Source organism: Gadus chalcogrammus, chromosome 4 (genome assembly GCF_026213295.1).
Source record: "Gadus chalcogrammus isolate NIFS_2021 chromosome 4, NIFS_Gcha_1.0, whole genome shotgun sequence".
Classification (NCBI taxonomy): Eukaryota; Metazoa; Chordata; class Actinopteri; order Gadiformes; family Gadidae; genus Gadus; species Gadus chalcogrammus.
This window is the reverse complement of record NC_079415.1, coordinates 36,437,624-36,455,123: the sequence shown is the minus strand read 5'-3', so window position 1 is coordinate 36,455,123 and position 17,500 is coordinate 36,437,624. Positions and strand designations below refer to the sequence as shown.

At 45.1% G+C, this 17,500-nt stretch overlaps 1 protein-coding gene across 1 annotated transcript in view; it reads right to left on the bottom strand.

Annotated features, from left to right (window-relative positions):
• LOC130381065 (triple functional domain protein-like) overlaps nucleotides 1-17,500 on the bottom strand; it is a 64,061-nt gene that overhangs the window by 18,915 nt on the left and 27,646 nt on the right. Inside the window, exons 24-40 of the mRNA XM_056588486.1 lie at nucleotides 16,926-16,952; nucleotides 16,076-16,216; nucleotides 15,247-15,409; nucleotides 14,434-14,549; nucleotides 12,967-13,089; nucleotides 12,307-12,489; nucleotides 11,610-11,734; nucleotides 9,652-9,718; nucleotides 7,759-7,865; nucleotides 6,737-6,806; nucleotides 6,524-6,613; nucleotides 5,815-5,907; nucleotides 5,508-5,619; nucleotides 3,503-3,693; nucleotides 3,051-3,152; nucleotides 1,349-1,497; nucleotides 1-47 (exon numbers count right to left, since the gene is read on the bottom strand). The exon at nucleotides 1-47 is cut by the window's left edge and continues 47 nt beyond it. Of these exons, the coding sequence (XP_056444461.1) occupies nucleotides 1-47; nucleotides 1,349-1,497; nucleotides 3,051-3,152; nucleotides 3,503-3,693; nucleotides 5,508-5,619; nucleotides 5,815-5,907; nucleotides 6,524-6,613; nucleotides 6,737-6,806; nucleotides 7,759-7,865; nucleotides 9,652-9,718; nucleotides 11,610-11,734; nucleotides 12,307-12,489; nucleotides 12,967-13,089; nucleotides 14,434-14,549; nucleotides 15,247-15,409; nucleotides 16,076-16,216; nucleotides 16,926-16,952 (1,906 nt within the window). The remainder of the gene's footprint in view (nucleotides 48-1,348; nucleotides 1,498-3,050; nucleotides 3,153-3,502; nucleotides 3,694-5,507; nucleotides 5,620-5,814; nucleotides 5,908-6,523; nucleotides 6,614-6,736; nucleotides 6,807-7,758; nucleotides 7,866-9,651; nucleotides 9,719-11,609; nucleotides 11,735-12,306; nucleotides 12,490-12,966; nucleotides 13,090-14,433; nucleotides 14,550-15,246; nucleotides 15,410-16,075; nucleotides 16,217-16,925; nucleotides 16,953-17,500) is intronic.

The following is a 17,500-nucleotide window of genomic DNA, read 5'->3' as shown; positions in this document are numbered from 1 at the left end:
GTTGGCTACTGGCGTCGCCCAGAGAGTCAGCGTCCTCACTGGTGTCCCTGCACACACACACACACACACACACACACACACACACACACACACACACACACACACACACACACACACACACACACACACACACACACACACACACACACACACACACACACACACACACACACATTTGAAATAACACACACATTATGGCAACCCGGCCCGGGCCAATCAAGGACATGGAGAACACCTGTTCCTCAGGTGGAGCAGCAGGGCTTCAGTAGCCTGCTCCTCCACCTGTTCCTCAGGTGGAGGAGCAGGGCTTCAGTAGCTCCTCCACCTGTTCCTCGGGTGGAGCAGCAGGGCTTCAGTAGCTCCTCCACTCCTTCGGGGCTCTCCCAGCCATGGGGCTCCTTACGGAGAGACCGGTCCTCGTGGGGGACGGGGTCCCCCCTGGACGGAGGGGACCGGATTCCTCCCAGTGTACAGTGTGTAGTGTAGTGTGTAGTGTGTAGTGTAGCGTGTAGTGTGTAGTGTAGTATGTAGTGTAGTGTGTAGTGTAGAGTGTGTACAGTGTGTAGCGTAGAGTGTGTACAGTGTGTAGTGTAGCGTGTAGTGTGTGTACAGTGTGTAGTGTAGAGTGTGTACAGTGTGCAGTGTAGTGTGTGTACAGTGTGTAGTGTAGTGTGTGTACAGTGTGTAGTGTAGTGTGTGTACAGTGTGTAGTGTAGTGTGTGTACAGTGTGTAGTGTAGTGTGTAGTGTAGTGTGTATACAGTGTGTAGTGTAGTGTGTATGTACAGTGTGTAGTGTCTGTACAGTGTGTGTACAGTGTGTAGTGTAGTGTGTAGTGTAGTGTGTTTACAGTGTGTAGTGTAGTGTGTAGTGTGTAGTGTACAGTGTGTTTACAGTGTGTAGTGTGTAGTGTACAGTGTGTAGTGTAGTGTGTGTACAGTGTGTGTACAGTGTGTAGTGTAGTGTAGTGTGTATACAGTGTGTAGTGTAGTGTGTGTACAGTGTGTAGTGTAGTGTGTAGTGTAGTGTGTGTACAGTGTGTAGTGTAGAGTGTGTACAGTGTGTAGTGTAGTGTGTGTACAGTGTGTAGTGTAGTGTGTGTACAGTGTGTAGTAGGTAGTGTGTAGTGTAATGTGTGTACAGTGTGTAGTGTAGAGTGTGTAAAGTGTGTAGTGTAGTGTATGTACAGTGTGTAGTGCAGTGTGTAGTGTAGTGTGTGTACAGTGTGTAGTGTGTACAGTGTGTAGTGTAGTGTGTGTAGTGTGTAGTGCAGTGTGTATACAGTGTGTAGTGTGTACAGTGTGTAGTGTGTAGTGTAGTGTGTGTACAGTGTGTAGTGTAGTGTGTACCTGCGGTTGCGCTGCCTGGTGAGGGGGGGCCCCGGGGTCTTGGGGAGGGGGATGGGCTCCCTCAGAGCCCCCCTCAGGTGGCCCCGCCTCTCCTGGATCACCTGACGCACGCTGCGGACCCACTCCTGCTTCAGCTCCAGGGACGCCGCCTACCGGAGACAATACTGGTTACACTACTAGTTACACTACTAGTTACACGCTGCGGACCCACTCCTGCTTCAGCTCCAGGGACGCGGCCTAACAGACACACAACTAGTTACACAACTAGTTACACTACTAGTTACACTACTAGTTACATTACTAGTTACACGCTGCGGACCCACTCCTGCTTCAGCTCCAGGGACGCGGCCTAACAGACACACTACTGGTTACACTACTAGTTACATTACTAGTTACACTACTAGTTACATTACAAGTTACACTACTAGTTACATTACTAGTTACACGCTGCGGACCCACTCCTGCTTCAGCTCCAGGGACGCGGCCTACCGGACACACTACTGGTTACACCACTAGTTACACTACTGGTTACACTACTAGTTACACTACTAGTTACATTACTAGTTACACTACTAGTTACACTACTAGTTACACGCTGCGGACCCACTCCTGCTTCAGCTTATTATTATACAGTGTACAGTGTGTATATAGTGTGTAGTGATTATAGAGTGTATAGTGTGAAGTGTATATACAGTGTGTAGTGTGTATATAGTGTAGTGTGTATACAATGTGTAGTGTGTATATAGTGTGTAGTGATTATAGAGTGTATACTGTGTAGTATATATACAATGTGCAGTGTGTATATAGTGTGTAGTGATTATAGAGTGTATAGTGTGTAGTGTATATACAGTGTGTAGTGTGTATATAGTGTGTAGTGTGTATACAATGTGTAGTGTGTATATAGTGTGTAGTGATTATACAGTGTACAGTGTGTAGTGTGTATATAGTGTGTAGTGATGTAGTGTATACAGTGTGTAGTTTGTATACATTGTGTAGTGTGTATACAGTGGGTAGTGTGTATACAGTGTGTGGTGCGTAGTGTGTATACCGTGTGTATACAGTGTGTAGTGTGTATACAGTGTGTATACAGTGCGTAGTGTGTATACAGTGTGTAGTGTGTATACAGTGTGTAGTGTGTATACAGTGTGTAGTGTGTATACATTGTGTAGTGTGTATACAGTGTGTACTGTGTATACATTGTGTAGTGTGTATACAGTGTGTAGTGTGTATATAGTGTGTAGTGTGTATACAGTGTGCGGTGCGTAGTGTGTATACCGTGTGTATACAGTGGGTAGTGTGTATACAGTGTGTGGTGCGTAGTGTGTATACAGTGCGTATAAAGTGTGTAGTGTGTATACAGTGTGTATACAGTGCGTAGTGTGTATACAGTGTGTAGTGTGTATACAGTGTGTAGTGTGTATACAGTGTGTAGTGTGTATACATTGTGTAGTGTGTATACATTGTGTAGTGTGTATACATTGTGTAGTGTGTATACAGTGTGTAGTGTGTATACAGTGTGTAGTGTGTATACAGTGTGCGGTGCGTAGTGTGTATACCGTGTGTATACAGTGTGTAGTGTGTATACAGTGCGTAGTGTGTATACCGTGTGTATACAGTGTGTATATAGTGTGTAGTGTGTATACAGTGTGAGATGCGTAGTGTGTATACCGTGTGTATACAGTGTGTAGTGCGTGGTGTGTACCTTCAGGACCGTCTTGTTGTCAGAGGTGGGCGTGCGGCCCACCCACAGGGCCAGCTTACAGGGGTCTCCCTCGATGTGCTCCGTCACCCCCAGCTCTGAGGTCTGACAACAACCAATCAGAACCCTCGTAGCACCACCAACCAATCAGAACCCACATAGCACCGTATCAACATCACATCAACATCACACCAATGTGTACTTTGTGTAAAATGTGTGTAGAATGTTTAAGGTTAACTGTGTATACTATGTGTGTCATGTGTATAATGTGTGTAATATGTGTCACTGTATAAGGTGTGTGCTGTGTGTGTACTATGTCTGTCATGTGTATAAGGTATGTACTATGTGTGTACTGTGTATAAGTTGTGTGCTGTGTGTGTACTATGTGTGTACTGTGTATAAGGTGTGTACTATGTGTGTACTGTGTATAAGGTGTGTACTGTGTGTAAAAGTACCCTCAGTCTGCTCTTGTAAATGTATTTCGTTCTCCCGCACGAGTCTTTGATCTCCTTGCTGAAGATGAGTGACAGCTCAAACAGGAACAGGTGTCGGTCCCGCCCCTTTCTGATCAGAGACTTTGGTTCCCAGACCTGGAAGGAGTCCTGAAGGAGTAGCTCCCCCTGCACCTCCACACCCTCCTCCAGCCCTGGTACACAAACGGAGAAACGCTGGTACACACTGGTACACACACGGAGAGACGCTGGTACACACATGGAGAGACACTGGTACTCACTGGTACACACTGGTACACACTGGTACACTCTGGTACACACACGGAGAGACACTGGTACACACTGGTACCCACATGGAGAGACACTGGTACACACTGGTACACACACGGAGAGACACTGGTACCCACATGGAGAGACACTGGTACACACGGGTACACACACGGAGAGACACTGGTTCACACTGGTACACACTGGTACACACATGGAGAGACACTGGTACACACATGGAGAGACACTGGTACACACTGGTACCCACATGGAGAGACACTGGTACACACTGGTACACACATGGAGAGACACTGGTACACACTAGGAGAAACACTGGTACACACTAGGGGTGTAACGATACATGTTTTCATATTGATCTGAATCGGTACAGACGTGACGGTTCGGTGAATGGATTTACACGGAGAATACACAGAGAAAATAAATAAATAAATGGCCTGTGAATGAATGAATGTAATGCAGAACTAATGTTAGATATGCGAGTTCTTCAGGGACAACTGAAGGTGCGTTTCCACCGGAGGGTCGGTTCGGTTCGCTAAGGTGCGGCACGGATCGCATTTCCGCCGACAAATGTGGGCGTGACCCGGACTGAGCCATGTTGAGCCGTACTCGTCTCGCTGTAGGCTACTCCTCCGTTGGGGAACTGAGACGCCTGAAAGGGTGCCGGTAAGTTGGAGCTACACACGCCGTCCGTTGATTGGTCGACAGAATCACACTTCCTTGCGACGGGGGGATAGTGACAAACACATTATCCGCGAGGTATTTCTGGACAACGGCGAAAGCTTCGTTTATTCAAGATAATGTCGCACAAAAGTTTGCCGTCATTCTTGGAGGTCCTACATTGTTGATCTTTGTTCATTGTGCGCGTTCTTCTTTTTCCTTGGATTTATTAGCAGGCTACACTGTGTCGGGCTGCTATGAAGTCACAATGCTAACGTAGCTGCCGCGGCTATCGCCATCCGGCTTAAACCCCCCCCCTACCATAAGGGTACTGTCGGTGGTGGAAACACGAGCTGTAACTGAGCTGCGCCGAACCGTACCTTCACTACTCCACCAAGCCGCACCGAACCGACCCGCACACTCCGCTGGAAACGCGCCAAAATTCTGTGTACTTTGCACTTTCATAAATAAGAATTGCTGCATTTTCAGTTTTATAACTGATTGTCTCATTTTGTTTACAAGGTACGGATGGAGTCTGGAGGTGATGTGGGTACTTATTGTTTACTGTTTACTTCTTAGATATCACAGTTCAGGGTGTTACAGCTAGCTCAGGGGAGAGACTGTATGACAGTAGGTGGTACTACCTGAGACATAAAAAAGAGTTGCCTTCTGCATTTTAGTTTTTCCTTTCCCCTTCATTGTACCAAACTCGTACCGAACCGTGATGTCTGAACCGAGGTATGAACGAACCGTGACTTCAGTGTACCATAACACCCCTAGTACACACTGATACACACTGGACACACTGGCTACACACCGGTACACACTGGGTAAGCACTGGTACACACTGGATACACACTGGGTACACACTAGATACACACATGGAGAACCACTTGGTACACACTGGTATACACTAGATACACATCTATATACAAACTAGATACTTTGTATCTAGATCTCTATATACATATTTATATACATCTACATACACTATATCTATAGATAAACACATCTATATAATACTGAATAAACATGGATACAAATGCATGTGTATGTGTGTTACCTTCAAGCATGCTAACATGCATAGCATCGTTAGCTCTCTTGGGGACGCTGAGCATGACGTCCAGACCCTCCTTGATCTCTCCTTTGCCCTCCTCACAGCACGCCAGCAGCTCCTGCACAAACACATGGTGTCCATGTATCTAGAAGTATAGCTGTAGATCTACACGACTGTGTCTCTACGTGGATGTGCGTGTGTGTGTGTGTGTGTGTGTGTGTGTGTGTGTGTGTGTGTGTGTGTGTGTGTGTGTGTGTGTGTGTGTGTGTGTGTGTGTGTGTGTGTGTGTGTGTGTGTGTGTGTGTGTGTGCACCTTGAGTAGCAGCTGGTACTTGGTGATTCTCTGGACCGGTTTGATCAGGGCGGAGGAGATGGAGTTAGCCAGACCATGCCTTCTCTGGACCTCCTGCAAACAAATGAGGACGTTGTCATGGTGATAGAGGGGGCGTGTTGTTGTCATGGTGATAGAGGGGGCTTTTGTTGTCATGGTGATAGAGGGGGCGTGTTGTTGTCATGGTGATGGAGGGGGCTTTTGTTGTCATGGTGATAGAGGGGGCGTGTTGTTGTCAGGGTGATGGAGGGGGCTTGGTTGTCATGGTGATCGAGGGGCAGGTTGTTGTCATGGTGATAGAGGGGGCTTTTGTTGTCATGGTGATAGAGGGGCGTGTTGTTGTCATGGTGATGGAGGGGGTGTGTTGTTGTCATGGTGACAGGGGAGGGGTTGTTCTTGTCATGGTGACAGTGGGGCGTGTTGTTGTCATGGTGATGGAGGGGCTGTGTTGTTGTCATGGTGACAAGGGGGGCGTATTGTTGTCATGGTGACAGGGGAGGGGTTGTTGTTGTCATGGTGACAGTGGGGGGGTTGTTCTTGTCGTGGTGACAGTGGGGCGTGTTGTTGGTGGTAGAATAGTGTTGCTTCCACTAGCATCAATGACTAATGGTTTGTTGCTACCAAGGTGATGGGGATGTGTTGTTGCCGTGGTGATGGTGCGTTGTAACCATAGTAATGGGTTATTTCTGACCTGAAAGAAGGTTGAGCCGTGCTGCTGGACCAGCAGGCTGGAGTCCGGCTTGTTGCGGCAGTACGTCACGTACATGTGGAACTTATCAGCCTATCAGAGACAAGCACTTTATCAGCCTATCAGAGAGAGGCAGGACTTTTAAAACATAAACAGACAAACACGCACAGAGTTGTGTGTGTCTAATATACACACATCCACCCAGTCTCATGTTACCCAGGTGACGAAGCAATGTCCAACGTCCTCAGGAAGCTGTTCATAGTTCTCCAGTTCTTTCAGAAAGATACTGCGAACACACACAAATGGACGTATGGACGGGTGTGCGTAGCGCTGCATGTATGAATGTCTTTATATATATACATAAAAAAAATGCCCACAAATGTCAACATTCATATCAGAATTCATTTTTGTTTTTAGTTACACTTACTTTATATTAAATTACACTTGCAGTAAGTGACAACCTGATTACAATTGCAGCTATTGAAAGCCTGTTTACAATTCCCAAATCTGTGGTGTTCCGAAAGTTTCACATTCAACCTTCAATTCTGAGTGAGTCAATAAAATTCCCTCAATATCGCTTTGTCTAGTTTTTGCTTATGAAGTACATTTGGTATGAATGATAATTTGTCATTCCATTTGATATCTAATTTTACTTCAATTGGAGTGGATTTAAAATATAATAAAAAGAATGTGATTAATCGTGAGTTATACTCTCAAATCACCAATACTATGCGATTAATCCAGATTAATTTTTTTAATCGTTTGACAGCCCTAATATATATATATTAGTGCTGTCAGTTAAACACGTTATTAACGGCGTTAACGCAAAGCAATTTTAACGGCGTTATTTATTTTTTATTTTTTTATTTGTCTCAAAACAAAGAAGCAGTAGCCTGACTGCTATGTCCAAGGCAGTATGTTTGTATGTTCATCGTTTAATTGCACTATAGGCTTTTTTTTTGTAAGGTCCTGTTTTGATCAGTATATGCCAATGTTGTTATCAATAAAAAAACATTTGCACAAGGCAAGCCGATGCACTACTTCATGTTGATAAGAGCATTAAAATGAGAAAAATGTATGGGACAAAAATATCAAGGGATATTTAACATAGAAAAATAATTGCGTGAGTTAACTATGACGTTAATGCGATTAATCGTGATTCAATATTTTAATCGCTTGACAGCACTAATATATATATAAACATGTATGTATGTATGTATATGGATATAATTGTCTACCTGTTGTGGAACTCGTGGATGTCCAGGAGGTTTCCGAACACGACGTCGTCTTTGTTGGAAAGTCCGTGCGGAACATCGGTGCCACTGGTCATCTCCCACAGGTAGGTCTGAGTTACAGATGACAGGTTATAGATCACTATATATAGATTATAGATCACTGGTCATCTCCCACAGGTAGGTCTGAGTTACAGATGACAGGTTATAGATCACTATATATAGATTATAGATCACTGGTCATCTCCCACAGGTAGGTCTGAGTTACAGATGACAGGTTATAGATCACTATATATAGATTATAGATCACTGGTCATCTCCCACAGGTAGGTCTGAGTTACAGATGACAGGTTATAGATCACTATATATAGATTATAGATCACTGGTCATCTCCCACAGGTAGGTCTGAGTTACAGATGACAGGTTATAGATCACTATATATAGATTATAGATCACTGGTCATCTCCCACAGGTAGGTCTGAGTTACAGATGACAGGTTATAGATCACTATATATAGATTATAGATCACTGGTCATCTCCCACAGGTAGGTCTGAGTTACAGATGACAGGTTATAGATCACTATATATAGATTATAGATCACTGGTCATCTCCCACAGGTAGGTCTGAGTTACAGATGACAGGTTATAGATCACTATATATAGATTATAGATCACTGGTCATCTCCCACAGGTAGGTCTGAGTTACAGATGACAGGTTATAGATCACTATATATAGATTATAGATCACTGGTCATCTCCCACAGGTAGGTCTGAGTTACAGATGACAGGTTATAGATCACTATATATAGATTATAGATCACTGGTCATCTCCCACAGGTAGGTCTGAGTTACAGATGACAGGTTATAGATCACTATATATAGATTATAGATCACTGGTCATCTCCCACAGGTAGGTCTGAGTTACAGATGACAGGTTATAGATCACTATATATAGATTATATATCACTATATATAGAGATTATAGATCACTATATATAGAGATTATAGATCACTATATATAGAGATTATAGATCACTATATATAGAGATTATAGATCACTATATATATAGATTATAGATCATTATATATAGAGATTATAGATCAGTATATATAGAGATTATAGATCACTATATATAGAGATTATAGATCACTATATATAGATTTTAGATCACTATACATATAGATTATAGATCACTATATATAGAGATTATAGATCACTATATATAGAGATTATAGATCCCTATATATAGAGATTATAGATCACTATATCTATAGAGTTTGTTATCTCCCACAGCTAAGTGTAACCGTAACCCAGTACAAAACGTAAGAATACAGTAGAATACAGTCAAGTGCAGTGGAATACAGTAGAGTGGAGTAGAATACAGTATAGTGGAGTAGAATACAGTAGAGTGGAGTAGAATACAGTATAGTGGAGTATAATACAGTAGAGTGGAGTAGAATACAGTATAGTGGAGTAGAATACAGTAGAGTGGAGTAGAATACAGTAGAGTGCAGTGAATACAGTAGAGTGGAGTAGAATACAGTAGAGTGGAGTAGAGTGCAGTAGAATACAGTAGAGTGCAGTAGAGTGGAGTAGAGTGCAGTATAATACAGTAGAGTGGAGTAGAGTGCAGTGAATACAGTAGAGTGCAGTGAATACAGTAAAGTGCAGTGAATACAGAGTGCCGTAGAATACAGTAGAGTGCAGTAGAATACAGTAGAGTGTAGTATAACGCAGTAGAGTGGAGTAGAATACAGTAGAGTGCAGTAGAATAAAGTATCATGCAGTAGAGTGCAGTAGAATACAGTAGAATAAAGTGTAGTGCAGTAGACCACAGTAGAGTGAAGTAGAATACAGTAGAGTTCAGTATAATAAAGTATAATGCAGTAGCTGGTTACCTCAATGCACTCCTGTAGATCTCTGACGTAAACTCTCTCCGTCTGCAACAGTTCAGCCATGATGTACCTACACACACACACACACACACACACACACACACACACACACACACACACACACACACACACACACACACACACACACACACACACACACACACACACACACACACTAGTGGTTTTAGCAACCAGGGGCCTCATTACAGAAAAATCCTAACTTCCCATCACAGAAGCAGTCCCTTACCTGACCGAGGCGGGGGGAGTTACCATGGTAACAGGCAGTCCCTTACCTGACCGAGGCGGGGGGAGTTACCATGGTAACAGGCAGTCCCTTACCTGACCGAGGCGGGGGGAGTTACCATGGTAACAGGCAGTCCCTTACCTGTGGGGCGGGGGGAGTTACCATGGTAACAGGCAGTCCCTTACCTGACCGAGGCGGGGGGAGTTGCCATGGTAACAGGCAGTCCCTTACCTGACCGAGGCGGGGGGAGTTACCATGGTAACAGGCAGTCCCTTACCTGACCGAGGCGGGGGGAGTTACCATGGTAACAGGCAGTCCCTTACCTGTGGGCCGTTTCCCGTCTTATCTTACCTCAGGTAATCCTAACTGTTCAGTCAATCTGATTTTCCGATCGGCAATCAATTGTCAGATTATGTCTGTTTCTGCACTCAGAATGTGCATGAGATTGAGAGAACGAGTTACTTTTAACGTTAACAGAGACCGTTGATAAAGGATCTTTCTTAATAACGGCAAGTTGGTAGCACTAGTACGACGACCAGGTCGGGTATTGGAACAGAGAACAAGAAGAGGAGTAATAAAGTAGTAATAAACCCTAACCCTAACCCGGAACCAGAAAGGTGTACATACAGTACATTTGTGCAAAGTAATGAGCAGGGGAAATAAGGAGAGATTGAACGTAATAAGTGCAATCTTTAGAACAATTATTTACATATATTTAACAAAAAATATATTATATCAACAACCACCCTAAACAGTAAAATCACATAACAAAAATACTACATCAATCGAAAAGGTCTGTGCCTCCAACCCATGCATCTTCCCACTCCCTCCCCTCTCCCCATCACAAAGGTTGTAGGACCAAAAGTGCCCATGCCTCTATGGAAAGAGTTTAGGGGCTCTAGAGTCAATAATTGCGACGCTACTGAAATTGTTGCTAAATAAAAAATCCTAAAAAATAGGCAAATATATATTTTTCAAAATTAAAGGTTGTAGTATTACCATAAAGAAGCCATACCTATGTGGAACAAGATTTGGGGCTCTAGAGTTCTGGCACCGATTGGCTGCCGTGCATCACCCAAGTGGGTGCTACATATTGGTGGTGGTTAGTGAGGTCCCCCCTTCACTTTAGGCGTCTTTGAGTGTTATTAATTATTATTATTCTTCATGTTTAACCTCTGTTTTCCTTTTATTCCTAGTCTGTCTTACATAGTTTTGATGACTCTATGCTCTGTAAGGTGACCTTGGGTGTCTTGAAAGGCGCCTCTAAATTAAATGTATTATTATTATTATTATAGAGTCAATAATGGCGACGCTATTGACATTTGATCATTGTGGTCGTTTTCAGTTTTGCACTTTGCAGACGGTCCCTAAGCTCGCAGCTGAAAGCCGGCAGCCCCGAAATGCCTTCATATCTCAAGACAGGATAAGATTTCAGAGTTAGGAAGTTTCTGAAATGAGTTCCCAAGAGTTAACATCCTAATTTATCCCATCTATTAACTCACCAATTTTAACACACCTTTGATGTCTCCCACCCTCCCTCCCTCTCCCTCCCCCCTCCTCCCCCCCCCCCCCTCTCCCCCTTCCCTCCCCCCCCTCTACCCCTCTCTCACTCTCTCTTGCGGGCCGTCCTCCTCTTCTCGTCACTCATCTGGTGGTCCGGGTCCCTCCCCCCTCCCTCTCTCCCCCCCTCCCGTCCCCCCCTCTCCCCCTCTCTCACTCTTTCTTGCGGGCCGTCCTCCTCTTCTCGTCACTCATCTGGTGGTCCGGGTCGCTGAGGTTCACCTCGGGGTCCGAGTCCGACAGACTGTTGGGGATCAGATCCAGCTCCAGGTCCTTGTTGTCCTGACAACCACACCCGTACACACAGGTAGAGGAGGGGTTAGTTACCATGGTAACAGGTAGTGGAGGGGTGTGTTACCATGGTAACAGGTAGTGGAGGGGTGTGTTACCACGGTTAGAGGTAGAGGAGGGGTGTGTTACCATGTTAACAGGTAGTGGAGGGGTGTGTTACCACGGTAACAGGTAGTGGAGAAGTGTGTTACCATGGTAACAGGTAGTGGAGGGGTGTGTTACCACGGTGAGGGGTAGAGGAGGGGGGAGTTACCATGGTAACAGGTAGAAGAGGCGGTAGGTACCACGGTTACGGACCGAGGCGGGGGGAGTTACCATGGTAACAGGTAGAAGAGGTGGTAGGTACCACGGTTACGGTCAGAGGCGGGGGGAGTTACCATGGTAACAGGTAGAAGAGGCGGTAGGTACCACGGTTACGGACCGAGGCGGGGGGAGTTACCATGGTAACAGGTAGAAGTGGTGGTAGGTACCACGGTTACGGACCGAGGCGGGGGGAGTTACCATGGTAACAGGTAGAAGAGGCGGTAGGTACCACGGTTACGGACCGAGGTGGGGGGAGTTACCTGGCTGCAGCCCCCCAGGGCCGTGTCCAACAGGTGGCGGTATTGCCCCATCCGGCCGCTGAAGTCACGGTAACGCTTGTCCACTCCGGCCACACAGCGGCGGAGCTCCGCCCGGTGGGCGTGGCCTTTAGCCAGCATGCTCTCAGCCAGCTGGATCAACAGGTGGACCTTCTCCTGGATACGCTGGGAGAGAGAGGTAGGGTTAGAGTGGAGAGAGAGAGAGAGAGAGAGGTAGGGTTAGAGTGGAGAGAGAGAGAGCGAGAGAGAGAGAGGGAGGCAGGGTTAGAGTGGAGAGAGAGAGAGAGAGAGAGAGAGAGAGAGAGAGAGAGAGAGAGAGAGAGAGAGAGAGAGAGAGAGAGAGAGGCAGGGTTAGAGTGGAGAGAGAGAGAGAGAGAGAGAGAGGCAGGGTAAGAGTGGAGAGAGAGAGAGAGAGAGAGAGAGAGAGAGAGAGAGAGAGAGAGAGAGAGAGAGAGAGAGACAGGGTTAGAGTGGAGAGAGAGAGAGAGAGAGATAGAGAGAGAGGTAGGGTTAGAGTGGAGAGAGAGAGAGAGAGAGGTAGGGTTAGAGTGGAGAGAGAGAGAGAGAGAGAGAGAGAGAGAGAGAGAGAGAGAGAGAGAGAGAGAGAGAGAGAGAGAGAGAGAGAGAGAGAGAGAGAGAGACCTTGGCTGACACGCAGAACTGTCGGTGCTCGGCCAGCAGTTCCTGAGTCTGAGTGACGGTTGCCCCCGGCGACGTGTGGGTGGCCAGGTAGTGGTCACCTGACTGTTGCAGCCAATCCAGCGCCTGCAGAGGGTTCCCTCGTTAGTGAGTCCATTAGTTCAACATTTAAAGCCGCTGGTTAGATTGGAGGGCTGTGATTGGAGGGCTGTGATTGGAGAGCTGTGATTGGAGGGCTGTGATTGGAGGGCTGTGATTGGAGAGCTGTGATTGGAGGGCTGTGATTGGAGGGATGTGATTGGAGAGATGCGATTGGAGGGCTGTGATTGGAGGGATGTGATTGGAGAGCTGTGATTGGAGGGCTGTGATTGGAGAGCTGTGATTGGAGGGCTGTGATTGGAGGGCTGTGATTGGAGCGCTGTGATTGGAGAGCTGTAATTGGAGGGCTGTGATTGGACAGGGGGTCCTCCCCCATAAAATCTTGAATTTCTACGATGCGATTTCATGCATTCTTGTCCATTTGAGGGTGACCGGCTGGACATTGGCAAATCCTAAATCCCTTCTAACTCATAGCCTATATTTTCAGTTGCAGAGCCTGCTCAAGACAATACTAGTTAATGGAAAGAAACAATAACCACTTAACTATTGACTTCTAGAGATTTTTATGAAACCACAATGGCAAAATTGAGACATAAATTTGAGACTAACTTTCAGTAGATTCAAGGTAGGATTGTAGAGATGGATTGTTTGTTTTTTTGCTTTTTTTGTATTTTAGAAGTGGTGTGCCTACTGCGCTTAGCCAACAATAGAACCATGGTTTTGTAGAGAAGGACTATCCATGCTGTTTCATGTCCTTTCCACTAGATGGCAGTGAAAATACAAAAGCTTAAAAAAAGATGCGGGGCTTTTGAAGTGAGATTCAGGGCTTGAGTCCCGAAAGCCCCCCCGCTCTGTGCCTGGTGGGGGGCACACGCTGCGGGGACGATCGCACGGTGGAATGCTTACGGAAAACCAGAGCGCTGGGCGGAGATGTTCACGCATTTCAGACGCAGGGAGTTTACTGAGGGTGTTGGACGTCGGCTAAACAAACGTAGTCTGGAAATAAATATATTATTTTATCAACATAATGTATTGTGTTTTTATTATATTACCAGTAAGTAACAACTCAAAATGTAAAAAAGATTCTTGGGAAAATTCGGGACGGTTCAAAATGTTTTTCGGGACGTTTCCGGGACAGTGGTGACAGAAGTTAGTTTTAACCCCTGGTAGACAGGCTAGGGGAGCAGACGTCTGTCTGTCTGTCTGTCTGTCTGTCTGTCTGTCTGTCTGTCTGTCTGTCTGTCTGTCTGTCTGTCTGTCTGTTGTGTGTGTGTACCTGCTGTGTGTGTGTGTGTGTGTGTGTGTGTGTGTGTGTGTGTGTGTGTGTGTGTGTGTGTGTGTGTGTGTGTGTGTGTGTGTGTGTGTGTGTACCTGCTGTGTGTGGTTCTGGAACATCAGGTACTGCTGGCACTGGTCCAGACGGCGTTTCTTCAGCGTCCAGAAGTGAAGAACTCTGTTCTCCCTCTGGAGCAGTTCACTGAGAATACCTAGTAGTACACACAGTATACACCTAGTAGTACACACAGTATACACCTAGTAGTACACACAGTATACACCTAGTAGTACACACAGTATACACCTAGTAGTACACACAGTATACACACAGTATACACACCTAGTAGCACACACAGTATACACCTAGTAGCACACACAGTATACATCTAGTAGTACACACAGTATACACCTAGTAGCACACACAGTATACACCTAGTAGTACACACAGTATACACCTAGTAGTACACACAGTATACACCTAGTAGTACACACCTAGTAGCACACAGTATACACCTAGTAGCACACACAGTATACACATTGTAGTACACACAGTATACACACAGTATACACCTAGTAGTATACACACAGTAGTACACACACAATAGTACACACAGTGTACACCTTGCAGTACACAGTATACGTACAGTATACCCCTAGTAGTACACATAGTATACACCTAGTAGTACACACAGTATACACCCAGAAGTACACACCGTATACACACAGTATACACCTTGTAGTACACAAAGTATACACCCAGTAGTACACTAAGAATACCTTCAATACAATGCAATACAACTTTATTAATCCCACTAGGGGGATTGTGTACATATATATATATATGTGTGTGTGTGTGTGTGTGTGTGTGTGTGTGTGTGTGTGTGTGTGTGTGTGTGTGTGTGTGTTCACCTTTGACCTGCTGCTCTGGGACTCTAGAGTGTCCAGTGACCTCGCTGACCCCCGTTACCCCGGTAACGGTGAGGCTGTGGCCAGATATGGTTGCCATGGTGACGCTATTCCGGTGAATATACTTCAGGAAGACCTCTGCATTCCTCCTGGCCAGAGTACAGGCCTAAACACACACACACACACACACACACACACACACACACACACACACACACACACACACACACACACACACACACACACACACACACACACACACACACACACACACACACACACACACAGTGCAGACACAAACACACACACATATGACGAGTTGATCAATATTTTCAAGCCTACATAGTGTGTCCGTCTACCTGTCTGTGTGCCTGTCTGTCCTCCTGCCTGTCGGTCTCTCTACCTGTCTGTCTGTCTGTCGGTATCTCTACCTGTCTGTCTGCCTGTCTGTCCCTCTGTCTGTCTGTCCCTCTACCTGTCTGTCCCTCTACCTGTCTGTGTGCCTGTCTGTCCCTCTGTCTGTCTGTCCCTCTACCTGCCGGTCTGTCTGCCTGTCTGTGTGCCTGTCTGTCCCTCTACCTGCCGGTCTGTCTACCTGTCTGTGTGCCGGTCTGTGTGCCTGTCTGTGTGCCTGTCTGTCTACCTGTCTGTGTGCCTGTCTGTCTACCTGTCTGTCTGCCTGTCTGTGTGCCTGTCTGTGTGCCTGTCTGTCTACCTGTCTGTCTGCCTGTCTGTCTACCTGTCTGTGTGCCGGTCTGTCTGCCTGTCTGTGTGCCTGTCTGTCTACCTGTCTGTCTACCTGTCTGTCTGCCTGTCTGTGTGCCTGTCTCACCTTCAGGAAGGCCTCTTTCTGGTCCGTGTGTTTGCTGATGAGGGGGATGAGGTCGCTCTGGCCCCGCCCCCTGGCCCCGCCCCCACACCAGTCCTCGTCCCGCCGGTACTCCTGCTCCAGGCTCTCCAGCACGCCGCACACCTGGAGCGCACAACAGACACACAACAGACACACACAGACACACAACATCACACACACAACAACACACACACAGTCAGATAGAGGTACACACCTACCGCACGACAACAGACTCACAACAACACAACAACAACACACACAGTCAGATAGAGGTACACACAACAACACAACAACAGACACACAACAACACACACAGTCAGATAGAGGTACACACCTACCGCACGACAACACACACACACAGTCAGATAGAGGTACACACCTACCGCACAACAACAGACACACAACAACACACACACAGACACACAACAACACACACACAGTCAGATAGAGGTACACACCTACCGCACAACAACAGACACACAGTCAGATAGAGGTACACACCTACCGCACGACAACAGACACACACAGTTAGAGATACACACATACAACCACAAGATATATACACACCTACCGTACAACACACACACAGTCAGAAAGAGATACACACCTACACACACACACACAAGATATATATATATATATATATGTATATATACACAGCTACCGCACAACAACACACACACAATCAGACAGATACACACACCTACACACACACAAGATAGATAGATATACACACACCTACAATCTAACAATAGAGAGATAGATAGACACAAACATACATATACAAAGACACACACACATTCATATGTACATAGTCATTGATGAGGCCTGCCTGCTGGGAGGTGCGGAAGAAGGCAGTTATTTATGTGTATTTATATACATAGATAAATATTTATATAAATGTATATGTATTTCTATGTATATACGTATATAAATGTATGTGTATTTCTATGTATATATATTCATATAAATGTATATGTATTTCTATGTATATATATAGATGTATATAAATGTATATGTATTTCTATGTATATATATAGATGTATTGTATATAAATGTATGTGTATTTCTATGTATATATATTTATATAAATGTATATGTATTTCTATGTATATATTTATATAAATGTATGTATATTTCTATGTATAGAGTAGATGCATATAAATGTATGTGTAAAGATGTATTTAAAGTTATGTGTATTTCTATGTGTAAATGGATGTGTATAAATGGATGTGTATTTCTATGTGTATATAGATGGTTATCAATGTATGTGTATTTCTATGTGTATATAGATGTGTATCAATGTGTATTTCTATGTGTATAGATGTGTATCAATGTGTATTTCTATGTGTATAGATGTGTATCAATGTGTATTTCTATGTGTATAGATGTGTATCAATGTGTATT